General features: G+C 36.8%; 1 protein-coding gene across 2 annotated transcripts in view; it reads right to left on the bottom strand.

Moving 5' to 3' along the window:
- GRM5 (glutamate metabotropic receptor 5) overlaps positions 1-12,891 on the bottom strand; it is a gene marked incomplete at both ends in the record, with an annotated part of 535,510 nt that extends 522,619 nt beyond the window's left edge. Inside the window, one exon of one of the 2 annotated variants that reach the window (XM_079708490.1) lies at positions 12,219-12,891. In XM_079708490.1, the coding sequence (XP_079564616.1) occupies positions 12,219-12,879 (661 nt within the window). The remainder of the gene's footprint in view (positions 1-12,218) is intronic. The other variant, XM_079708489.1, reaches the window with a different exon arrangement.
- Positions 12,892-13,968: the final 1,077 nt, after the last annotated feature.

The raw sequence follows: 13,968 nt of genomic DNA, 5'->3' as shown, positions 1-13,968 counted from the left end.
GAATTATAGGGGTTCCAGAAGAAGAAGAGAAAAAGAAAGGGACTGAGAAAATATTTGAAGAGATTATAGTTGAAAACTTCCCTAATATGGGAAAGGAAATAGTTAATCAAGTCCAGGAGGCACAGAGAGTCCCATACAGAATAAATCCAAGAAGAAATATGCCAAGACACATATTAATCAAACTGTCAAAAATTAAACACAAAGAAATCATATTAAAAGCAGCAAGGGAAAAACAACAAATAACACACAAGGGAATCCCCATCAGGTTAACAGCTGATCTCTCAGCAGAAACTCTACAAGCCAGAAGGGAGTGGCAGGACATAATTAAAGTGATGAAGGAGAGAAACCTGCAACCAAGATTACTCTACCCAGCAAGGATCTCATTCAGATTTGATGGAGAAATTAAAACCTTTACAGACAAGCAAAAGCTGAGAGAGTTCAGCACCACCAAACCAGCTCTACAACAAATGCTAAAGGAACTTCTCTAGGCAAGAAACACAACAGAAGGACTATACCTACAATAACGAACCCAAAGCCATTAAGGAAATGGGAATAGGAACATACATATCAATAATTACCTTAAATGTAAATGGACTAAATGCTCCCACCAAAAGACACAGAGTGGCTGAATGGATACAAAAACAAGACCCATATATATGCTGTCTACAAGAGATCCACTTCAGACCTAGAGACACATACAGATTGAAAGTAAGGGGATGGAAAAAGATATTCCATGCAAATGGAAATCAGAAGAAAGCTGGAGTAGCAATTCTTATATCAGACAAAATAGACTTTAAAATAAAGACTATTAGAAGAGACAAAGAAGGACACTACATAACGATAAAGGGATCGATCCAAGAAGAAGATATAACAATTGTAAATATTTATGCACCCAACATAGGAGCACCTCAATACATAAGGCAAATACTAACAGCCATAAAAGGGGAAATCGACAGTAACACAATCATAGTAGGGGACTTTAACACCCCACTTTCACCAATGGACAGATCATCCAAAATGAAAATAAATAAGGAAACACAAGCTTTAAATGATACATTAAACAAGATGGACTTAATTGATATTTATAGGACATTCCACCCAAAAACAACAGAATACACATTTTTCTCAAGTGCTCATGGAACATTCTCCAGGATAGATCATATCTTGGGTCACAAATCAAGCCTTGGTAAATTTAAGAAAATTGAAATTGTATCAAGTATCTTTTCCGACCACAATGCTATGAGACTAGACATCAATTACAGGAAAAGATCTGCAAAAAATACAAACACATGGAGGCTAAACAATACACTACTCAATAATGAAGTGATCACTGAAGAAATCAAAGAGGAAATTAAGAAATACTTAGAAACAAATGACAATGGAGACACGACGACCCAAAACCTATGGGACGCAGCAAAAGCAGTTCTAAGGGGGAAGTTTATAGCAATACAATCCCACCTTAAGAAACAGGAAACATTTCGAGTAAACAACCTGACCCTGCACCTAAAGCAATTAGAGAAAGAAGAACAAAAAACCCCCAAAGTTAGCAGAAGGAAAGAAATCATAAAGATCAGATCAGAAATAAATGAAAAAGAAATGAAGGAAACGATAGCAAAGATCAACCAAACTAAAAGCTGCTTCTTTGAGAAGATAAACAAAATTGACAAACCATTAGCCAGACTCATCAAGAAAAGAAGGGAGAAGACTCAAATCAATAGAATTAGAAATGAAAAAGGAGAAGTAACAACTGACACTGCAGAAATACAAAAGATCATGAGAGATTACTATAAGCAACGCTATGCCAATAAAATGGACAACCTGGAAGAAATGGACAAATTCTTAGAAATGCACAACCTACCAAGACTGACTCAGGAAGAAATAGAAAATATGAATAGACCAATCACAAGCACTGAAATTGAAACTGTGATTAAAAATCTTCCATCAAACAAAAGCCCAGGACCAGATGGCTTCACAGGCGAATTCTATCAAACATTTAGAGAAGAGCTAACACCCATCCTTCTCAAACTCTTCCAAACAATATCAGAGGAAGGAACACTCCCAAACTCATTCTACGAGGCCACCATCACCTTGATACCAAAACCAGGCAAGGATGTCACAAAGAAACAAAACTACAGGCCAATATCACTGATGAACATAGATGCAAAAATCCTCAACAAAATACTAGCAAACAGAATCCAACAGCACATTAAAAGGATCATACACCATGATCAAGTGGGGTTTATTCCAGGAATGCAAGGATTCTTCAATATACGCAAATCAATCAATGTGATACACCATATTAACAAGTTGAAGGAGAAAAACCATATGATCATCTCAATAGATGCAGAGAAAGCTTTCGACAAAATTCAACACCCATTTATGATAAAAACCCTGCAGAAAGTAGGCATAGAGGGAACTTTCCTCAACATAATAAAAGCCATATATGACAAACCCACAGCCAACATTGTCCTCAATGGTGAAAAACTGAAACCATTTCCACTAAGATCAGGAACAAGACAAGGCTGCCCACTCTCACCACTCTTATTCAACATAGTTTTGGAAGTTTTAGCCACAGCAATCAGAGAAGAAAAGGAAATAAAAGGAATCCAAATTGGAAAAGAAGAAGTAAAGCTGTCACTGTTTGCAGATGACATGATACTATACATAGAGAATCCTAAAGATGCTACCGAAAAACTACTAGAGCTAATCAATGAATTTGGTAAAGTAGCAGGATACAAAATTAATGCACAGAAATCTCTGGCATTCCTGTACACTAATGATGAAGATTCTGAAAATGAAATCAAGAAAACACTCCCATTTACCATTGCAACAAAAAGAATAAAATATCTAGGAATAAACCTACCTAAGGAGACAAAAGACCTGTATGCAGAAAATTATAAGACACTGATGAAAGAAATTAAAGATGATATAAATAGATGGAGAGATATACCATGCTCCTGGATTGGAAGAATCAATATTGTGAAAATGACTCTACTACCCAAAGCAATCTACAGATTCAATGCAATCCTTATCAAACTACCACTGGCATTTTTCACAGAAGTAGAACAAAAAATTTCAAAATTTGTTTGGAAAAACAAAAGACCCCGAATAGCCAAAGCAATCTTGAGAACGAAAAACGGAGCTAGAGGAATCAGGCTGCCTGACTTCAGACTATACTACAAAGCTACAGTAATTAAGACAGTGTGGTACTGGCATAAAAACAGAAAGATAGATCAGTGGATCAGGATAGAAAGCCCAGAGATAAACCCACGCACATATGGCCAACTTATCTTTGATAAAGGAGGCAGGAATGTACAGTGGAGAAAGGACAGCCTCTTCAATAAGTGGTGCTGGGAAAACTGGACAGGGACATGTAAAAGTATGAGATTAGATCATTCCCTAACACCATACACAAAAATAAGCTCAAAATGGATTAAAGACCTAAATGTAAGGCCAGAAACTATCAAACTCTTAGAGGAAAACATAGGTAGAACACTCTATGACATAAATCACAGCAAGATCCTTTTGGACCCACCTCCTAGAGAAATGGAAATAAAAACAAAGATAAACAAATGGGACCTAATGAAACTTCAAAGCTTTTGCACAGCAAAGGAAACCATAAACAAGACCAAAAGACAACCCTCAGAATGGGAGAAAATATTTGCAAATGAAGCAACTGACAAAGGATTAATCTCCAAAATTTATAAACAGCTCATGCAGCTCAATAGCAAAAAAACAAACAACCCAATCCAAAAATGGGCAGAAGACTTAAATAGGCATTTCTCCAAAGAAGATATACAGACTGCCAACAAACACATGAAAGAATGCTCAACATCATTAATCATTAGAGAAATGCAAATCAAAACTACAATGAGATATCATCTCACACCGGTCAGAATGGCCATCATCAAGAAATCTAGAAACAATAAATGCTGGAGAGGGTGTGGAGAAAAGGGAACACTCTTGCACTGCTGGTGGGAATGTGAATTGGTACAGCCACTATGGAGAACAGTATGGAGGTTCCTTAAAAAACTAAAAATAGAACTACCATATGACCCAGCAATCCCACTACTAGGCATATACCCTGAGAAAACCATAATTCAAAAAGAGACATGTACCAAAATGTTCATTGCAGCTCTATTCACAATAGCCCGGAGCTGGAAACAACCTAAGTGTCCATCATCGGATGAATGGATAAAGAAGATGTGGCACATATATACAATGGAATATTACTCAGCCATAAAAAGAAACGAAACTGAGCTATTTGTAATGAGGTGGATAGACCTAGAGTCTGTCATACAGAGTGAAGTAAGTCAGAAAGAGAAAGACAAATACCGTATGCTAACACATATATATGGAATTTAAAAAAAAAAATGTCATGAAGAACCTAGGGGTAAAACGGGAATAAAGACACAGACCTACTTGAGAATGGACTTGAGGATATGGGGAAGGGGAAGGGTAAGCTGTGACAAAGGGAAAGAGAGGCATGGACATATATACACTACCAAACGTAAGGTAGATAGATAGTGGGAAGCAGCCGCATAGCACAGGGAGATCAGTTCGGTGCTTTTTGACCGCCTGGAGAGGTGGGATAGGGAGGGTGGGAGGGAGGGAGACGCAAGAGGGAAGGGATGTGGGAACAGGTGTATATGTATGACTGATTCACTTTGTTATAAAGCAGAAACTAATTAAAAAAAAAAACTAGGACTGAGAACTTGCCTTCAACCTCCTGTACTAGTGTCCTCGACACTGTCCTATATTGATGCTTATGCCATTTATCATTAACCATATATGAATTATTTTTATTTTGCTCACAGTCTCTACCATTTCCCACCATGGATACTTTGGAATTCTTGCTTGTTCTTAATAATAAGGCTTAAGATCCACCCATCTAGGAGAGACAAACCAAATGACATTGTCACAGAAGCATAAACCTTTGTATGTGACTTGCATTTCTGTAGCAAATAAAAAAATTAACAATGTTAAAGAGAAAAGTAGAGTAAGTTGCTTTTAAGGTTTTTTTTTTAGCTGTAAGACATATTAAGAAAAACACTGTAAATGGTAACCATAGTACACATATGGCTATATGCAACTAAAATAAAAATTTACAGAGCAATATCTACTCTTACTATCATGTAATATACTGATATTTATATTCTACTCTATCCTATTTTATTCTACTGTATACTAACTGCTGGTCTCAGGCCACTAAATTGGTTTCACAATTAATTCATGGGTTGTGATGTATTTTTTGAAACAACACTGACTAGATATTCTCTTTTTTTAAAAAATCCTTTGTGTATGTGTGAAAAATGATGCATAAAATGCATCACTGGGGCATGAGCTCTGGTTTTAAAGTCCCCTAAGATAAACATATCTGACTATCACATCTCTTGCCAAAAAGTATCCTCAATTCAACATTTGGTTAAATTGAGAAGTCTTTCTGGAGTATTTGCAAATGTGCCAAGATGAGATTTTATAACTCCTAGTTCTGACAAATTCCAAAGAAGTTTTTTATACATAAGGCTACAGCATTTAACAATATGTCTTCCTGCTCTTAAAAACTTGGTACCATACGGCTTCCTCCCATAATTGGCATCTGAAGGACGGATTGTGCCGTCTGCAATGGAGATGAGAATAGAAACAACCTACAGTCTGTACTTATCATCAGGCTCACAAAAAGGTCTTCTATGAGGTTAACTTGTTGCCACATGCCTGCTCCTTAATTTATTTTCTTTTTACTGTAATTAAATCCTTCCATGGGAACAAGGAATGGTGTTGCTTTCACAGCCAGATAAAAAGACACATGAAATATGCTCAAAAGATTTTCTCAGAAGGGAAACGAATAGTGTCTTCTTATTTCCTATGGAGGGAAGAGAATCAATAGATGTGCATTCTACTTTTCCTTGAAGCCACAACTACCCCAGTATACAGGGAGGGAGTTTGGACTTAATTAAAGAGTTGGCCTTGGGTTCAATTTTCGCTCTGTCACTAAGTAGCTACAGTATTATGCGAAAAAAATCATTTTCTCTTTCCATACCTATTCTCTAACTTAAAAATTGGTAACTTTATCAGACTGTGTTATGGGATAAATGAATCAAGTAGAAAATTAATGACATATAGTATAAATGACCATGTTTTAACACACAGAGTAATAGAATCTCAATTAAACAACATTTGGTTGTCAAGAAAGGGAGTTACCAAAAGGACAAGTAATCCAACTCCCTCATCTCCCAGCTGAGGTTTAAGTTCATTTTTCCAGATCCCCTCCACGTGGTTATGTATTCCAGGCTTGTGCACAGGAGTTACCAAGAATTTAACTCACTACCTCCTAAGAGAGGCAATTCTTTCACTGAATGTGGAAACAAAATTTTGGACAGGAATCTTGAGTTGTGAGACCCAACTTTGTTAACAATCATGTACAAGTAAGGCCAAATTACTTGTCCATAATGTTTCCTCAAATGTAAGATAAAGGGGTTATTAAATGCTTACCAAAAACACTTCACACTGTTAACACAGTGTTAACATTCTATAGAGCTAACAGTAGTTTTTGTGTCTGAATTATCATCATGACCACCTGAAAAGTCATCTCAACTCTCAACACTATTCAACCCCTGAAGAAACAAAATGAAATCCCCTTAAAAAGTACTCAGTAGGGCTCATACTGACGCTTCTCATCTTTCCAAACTAAATTGTTATCTTGATATAATCACAGTTAGTAGAAAAGGTGTGATGGAAAAAGTGTGTTCCCACTTTTTAGAAGGTAAACTAAACACATAGACTATGAATCACATTCAAGGTCTTTCAACCAAAGCTTGATTGTTAACGTTTTAAATAATTGATGGAAAAACCATATCATAACCTGAAAGTCACACAATGTTTTAATGATGTCACATTACCAGTACCACTTACTGGTACATTTTTCCCCCAAAGCATCACTGAGATGTTTTTTTGGCTAGAAAAAATTAGCATTCCTTTATCATTAGGTGGAAGTAACAAATTCAAGAACCAGTGCAAACAAAAAAGGGAGTTGGGTGTGAATAGCATTTTACAATTAATCAAGGGAGGCATTTTGGCACCTCATTTTTATAAAGAAGCAAAACTGTGAAAAATTACAAGTGCCTGCTATTTATCCACATGCTATATATTCATTAAGTGTGAGCTGGATACTACTTTAACACAAATACATTCATTCACCAAAGAGTCTTTGAGCACCTATTATGTGCTAGGCACTCTGACAGGCCCTGAGCAGGTACAGAGGAGTTTCAACTAAAGTCAGCAAAAACTGTGAAGTGTGAAAATCCTGTAAGTCATCCATATAGTACAGTATGTATGGATTGTGGCAATTTGTAATTACTTTCCTCAATGAAACTGAGCTATATCAAGGGGAAGCATGTAATAATGGAATATATGCAAGTGTCTGACTACTTAAATAATCCAAACTTTAAGGAAGTTATCAAACCTCTAGCTTTGAACCAGAAGTATGGGTAAAGCATTTTAAATGTTCTTTCTTGCCCACAGCAATTATTCCATTGAAATCTCAAAAATATTAATGCATGTTAATACATTTATTTTGTTTTGATTTTGAAGTTTAAACATTGTCGTAGTATCCTATTTGGGAGGGGGGGTGTTCAAGTTTAGTCATTGGGATGAAAATGCTTATACTGGACTCTACCTTGAAGGTATTTATTATTGCACATGAATTTATGGTTAGGTAGGTAATGTTTATAGTTTCAGTTAGGATATATTATATGATTGAAATTGACTGTGGGTCAGGAAGGCAACTGTGTGGCTCTTCACCGGGTGCTCTCACATAGTTGAGGTCAAGCAGTCTAAGACAGCCTCATCTGGAAAACCTGACAGCACTCATCTTTCACAAGGTGATGACAGGGTTCTAAGACAGACAGACTAGGAAAAAAGTCTTCATTTCCACCAAATTCTATTGACCAAAGCAGTCACATGGCTAGTGCTGCATGAAAGTGGAAGGGAACTATTAAGTTACAAAGCAAAGGGGTCATCAATGGAAATCATCAGAGCCAAAGCAATGGATCTACCACACCCCTAAACAGGCAAGCACCATAGACTCTGTACTATCATGGGCACATGTACCAAGGTTTCCCAATGTATGGAGGCAAAGGACCCCTTAAATTTTCTTAGAGCAGAGACAGTGGCAACTGGACTGTCTCCTTTACAAAGAATACAACTTTTTCTTCTCAGTTACTGCACGCTCCTTTCACGGCTGCAGAGCTAGAGTGGTTTGTATTTTTTCTTTTTTGTTTTCATACATTTAATCTCCTTGCCTTGAAGGCCTGGACAATATGTGTGCATAATATAACAAGCCACCGTAAATATATAGTCCTGTAGCCTACGGAAAAACATAAACCAAGGAAATGCAAGTGGAGGAGATTAACCTTGAAGCTGAAACCCAATGCTTCTTGTGCTTGTGCTGTCCTCTGAAATTCTGTGATGCCACACACGTTCTCAAAGTAACATCTTGTGTTAGCTGCCAAGAGGACTGAGAGACAAAGTACTGCACGTTTAGGTATAAAGTAAATGGGCAATGTGGGGGAACAAAGAGCTTTTTTGAAAATAAGACAATGTCTTTTTATAGAACTCAATGCCTGTGTGAAAGCATTTGGAAATTTCCATACTCTTCAAGAAAGAAGAATATCAACTGAGTGAAAAAAGGTAATTATACAGACATGGGGATAAGTTTGAGATACTGAGGTAGGGTGATCTAGGGCTAAAGAGAACTGTCCCAATCCAGCCATAGAAAGAGGCTCAAGTAAGAACTGCTATTGTCATTTCATGGGAAGTCCTGCAGCAGCTTCCTGAAGGGCCAGACAACAGAAACCTAGGCATCACCTTGGGGACTTCCACAGTACCCAGCAGAGCTGTATCTTGTTACTCAAGCATTTTTCTGATCCTGGAGGTAAATTTTACCTTGTCAAACTTCCTACTCCACTGCTCCTATGCCGATAAATTTTAAGACATAATACCATGTAACCTCACTAGCCACTTACTTGCTGAGGATCCAAGCAATATAAATACCTCTTGATTAAACCACATAAAACAATCAACCAAAAAGCATTTCTTATAGTCTTCAATATTTGTATTCAAAGTTTGTTCTCTCCTAAATTCTGCTGGTATCTTCCAAATATTTTGCCCAAATTTGTCAACAAAATTTCTATTGGCCTATTTTTGAAAAAATAATTAAATTTGCCTGAATTTGGCAATAAGTTTTTATTGACTTTTTTGCCCACAAATAGAATATTTTCTTTTAATTATTATGTTGCAATAGGTAGTCTATGCATGTAATACACAACTTCAAATGTTTGCATGTAGAAATTATGTAAAAGAAAGTCTCTTCCATTCCACCCTATTCCTTAAGTCCTTAGAAGTCCTACCCAGAAGGAGCAACTGTTATCAGTTTTGCTCTTCTCTGAGAACAATTCTATGAATATTCAATCAAATTATTTTTACAAACTCCATTTTATACAAATAACGTATCATTTACATAGAACTGTGCTTTGCTTTTATCACTTAAAATGATCTTGGAGATCATTATGATCTCATTACCTATAGAGTGTCTCATTCATTTTAATAGCTACCTAATAATATACTTTATGGGTGCATTATAATTTATTTTATTGTATCACTCAGTACAGGAATATAATTAGGTTGAAAAAAAACAGATTAAATTAGTAAGAGTCAAAGGTCATGATGATGAGTTTCTCTTTGAACACAATCTTGGATTAGCATCTCCTACAGACTGACCAAGGCCTACTCTTCTAAAGCTAGATTGAAGTTCCTAATAAAATTTATGATTGATCTGAGGTAAAGCAAACATAGCTTCATCCTTGGTCTCTTGCAAACATATTTTTTAACTTTCTCACCTTCTCATACTTCCTCATGCCCTTTACTGGAGACCCATGCCTTCTTAATTTTCACCAGTTGTCAGCATTCTTCCTATTAAAATTCCACTGTCAAATTCATTTCCTTCTCTAAGACTTCCACTATGGCCTCCAACACCATAGAGCAGGAGGTGATTTTTTTCTCCTTCAATTTACTTGAGAAACATTTGTAACTCCGTGTCATCTTGAATTATGGTTATGGAAGTGTTAGTGCATGCTCCATCTCCTTTGCCAGACTGCATGCCCATTGAGGGTGGTAATGTATAAAACATAGGGCTGTCCTTCACAGGACTATTAGAGCCTTTTGTATATTCTGACTTAATAACTATGTGCTGCATAAATATATATCCTCTGGGTGTGATTCTATTGGATTCTGCTGAATTATAATAGGGCACTGAATTAGCAGTTAGTAGCTATGAGCCCTCCTCCTGCCTCTGAAGTTGCTATCAGGTAGTTATTGGATGAACTATATAAACTCTTAAAACATTCGTATTTTAAAAATGGAATAAAATATCTGGATTATCTAGATCAATGCTTGTTGTGAGAATCAAATGAAATAGTGGTTTTATAAGAAAAATCTCAGCATTAGGAAAAAAATTAAAGGTCTCCTAGTCCAATGACCTATCCACTGATCAAAATCTCTATATATCAACATCTTTGTACATAAACCATAAACTTATGTATGAAAATTTCCAGAGGTATAGAAGTCTCAATCCAGTATAGAAGGCCATTTTATGTTTGTGCAACTCTGAATATTGTTAAGAGTGGCCATACAGTGAGATCCATGTTATGTCACTTGATAATGAAAAGTTTGCCATATCTAATTGGTGACAGGCTCCCAATCTCTGAAGTAGTCTTACTCTGGTCATTTCATTAATTTACCAATAACTCAATCCCACTTTTACAAGATTAGACTGTTTGGAACACACTGGCAGTATTATTGCAGAATTTAAAAATCCCAACTGAGATTTGAACCTCACGAACATTCGAATCTCAGCTCTTTCACTTAATTCTTGACATTAGGCATGTGGCTTACATTTTCTATGCTTCAGTTCCCTCATTTGTAAAGTGGGGATCAAAACGTAATCTATCTCATAGGTTTGTTTGAGTACTATCAATAAATATCTTTATAGAATATATACATGAAAAAACCCTTTTCATAGTGCCTCAGTAGTTGATAGCTATAATTAACTTTCAAAGTTATTCTCAGGTCAATTGATCCAACTGATATGACTTTGTATAATGTATCAATGTGTCTATATTGGCTATATTGGATGAAATATACTTACACAAGAGATTAAATGATATGAATATATTATTATTTGATTTGATTTTAAGAAATAAAAAAATTTTAAAAACAGAAAAAAATTAATTAATTTTAAAAATAAAGTAAAAATCTCAACTAATCCTAACAATGATCTAATGAGCTATACAAAGTCTGTGTACCTTCTTTGGTATACTGTAGTGTTTAGCATAGGCAGTATGCTGTCCTAGAAAGAGTGCTACATAATGAGTAAGCCTCACAATTTGGGTATCTTAACCTCTGTAGGTCAAATCAAACCTATCCCAAACAGCATTGGTTGAGAACTAACAAATAATGTATACAAACGCATTTGAAAAGCACCATCAACAACAATAAGGGCTAATACTATTATTATCTGGTATAGAACCTCAGTCATATTTTCCTTCCTCATTATGATTTCCACATAAAGAAGCAATAAATTTCAAAGCAAACTAATGCTGAATTATTAAAACTTATACTTCCTGAGAATATCCTATACAAGGATAGAACTAATTCATACACATCTCCATTTCAGATTTAACTATACATTCTACTGAAAAATAGTTGTAAGACTAAACTGTTTGGTAATTTTCTATTACAACATACCTGGGCCAGAACTGGCTGCCTTCAGGCCTTATGTGTATTTATGTGTACCTCCCTTTAACTATCAGAAACTCTCAGGTACTCAGAGCAACCTTACAGTGTTAAAATGTAAGGAGTTCAAAGAAGATCTAGAAATCTTAAAAATCCCTATCATCATTATAGAAGATGTACAAATAATGTAATACGTAAACCAAAAAAAAGTATCCATTTTGCCAACTGATGGTCACATAATCACTCATATTAGCTTATATCTATGTTGCTCTAGACATCTGCCATCCCGTCCCTTCTTATGTAAGTGGTATAATGGAGCCACTCAAAAGATCTCAAATAATTAGGACAATTTTAGCCCTCCAAAACTTGAAGGTTTAACTGGGAAGCTATCAGGTGCACAAGACATACTCGGTGTAAAGAAAACTTACCTTCTGTGTGCACCGCTGACACATAGGTCCAGTTGTACCTCTTCACTATGTCCACCATGGCCCGTGCCTGCTGGGCATCTGAAGGCACGACCCTCATGAAGTACTTGAACAGAGTTTTGTCACTCAGATCCATGCTTGTTGCCGAGTAAGCAATTTGAGGTATGTTGAAAAGCTGGAGCAAGTTCTGGACCTGAATGGCCACAGAACTGGAGCCAGGCCCGATGACCCCTACTATGGGCTTCTTGGAGCGGAAGGAAGAGGAGGAGCCATCCACACAGCGCACCAAGCCTTCTTCTTCTTCTGAAGAAATGAGGGAGTCCCTTATAAACTCAATGCTCTGCTCTAGGGCCACGGCCGAATGCCAGCAGGAGTCCCTGATCTCGCAGCCCAGGGTGATGTTGGGCAAGAGCGTGGGGTCTGAGTTGATCCTTTCCAGGGTGTGCAGCATGGCCTCCACCCTCTGAATGCCATACTGTTCACGGACTGCCCCACACTTCCGCTCATGAACTTTGTCCACAGTGGGCTGGTGGTGGACAGAAAAGAGAGCTCCGATAATGATGTCACCAGGCATGTGGGCCACCACCCTCCTCTCACTGGACTGTGCGCTCCCACGGACATCTTCTTTCAAAAGCAGGACTGACAGGATCAACAGAAGGACCATTTTAGGAAAGGAGTTCAAGCTAATAAAGACAGCATGGTGGGGAAAATTTAGGCGAGTTCTGAGATGTGATGTCCTATGGTGAGCGGCAAACCAAAAAAATCAGCCAGTGATTTAGATGTGCTCTCTAAAGGACCACCATGTCACCGGGGACCATTTAGTTAGATGCATCCATGTGATCATGATCTTCAAATCCTGGGGGAAAAAAATAGAATGGGGATTTAACAACGTAAGTGCAACCAGTTTGGGAAGCTCGAACAGTCTATGCTAATAGAGAAAGAGAGGTCTTTCTGATGTAGGTAACTTGAAAAAAAGAATCCAAAAATCTTTCTGACTCTTCTTTGCCTGTCTCCTTTGTGATTCTGTGATTTGATAAAAGCAGCTGATACAGCTTCTGGATCCTACCTGGCTTAGGTTAGTATTTTTTTCATTTGTTCATCGGGAGTACACAAAACCAAATCTCATGTGTGGGAGGCCCAACTATACTCTGACATGAAGGTGAGGGAAAGCACCTAAAAGAAGTATGCCATGAACAAAAATCTTCAAAAAAACCCCAGAATATTAGACATTGGTGATCCCAATAATAATGACGGTATTTTTGTTTGTTTGTTTTAGAAATGCTCTTTGTGTCCTTCCAAATTTTCAGCATTAAGCATGTACTGATTATGCAATTAAAAAATAAAGTTACTTTAAAAAAAGCCTACAAACTCCATCTTCAAATGCAATGTAAAGCAAGTTGAATAACCTTCCCAACAAGTATTGAGCTTAGTTTCCATACAATATAGACCGAAGACAAATGAGGTCAGATCAGTATTTTCATGTTAAATGAACTATAGGATAGAAGAGGGTTGGAAGATTACAAAGTAAAATGCCCCCAGATGCAGAAAAGAATATTCAGGTTCAAATTCCAGTTCTGCTACAAAGAACTATTACTAAATTGCTTAACCTCTCAGTATCATAATTTTGTCATCTGAAAAATGGGGATCATATGTGCTAGGCTGCCCTTATGGGAATCAATATAAGATACCAACTATGCAAATGTTTTGTATATTGAAAATGGCTATATATATTCAAGACATGATTTTTTTCTGT

Source organism: Hyperoodon ampullatus (assembly GCF_949752795.1).
Source record: "Hyperoodon ampullatus genome assembly, chromosome: 7".
Classification (NCBI taxonomy): domain Eukaryota; kingdom Metazoa; phylum Chordata; class Mammalia; order Artiodactyla; family Ziphiidae; genus Hyperoodon; species Hyperoodon ampullatus.
This window is presented reverse-complemented; position numbering and strand designations above follow the sequence as displayed.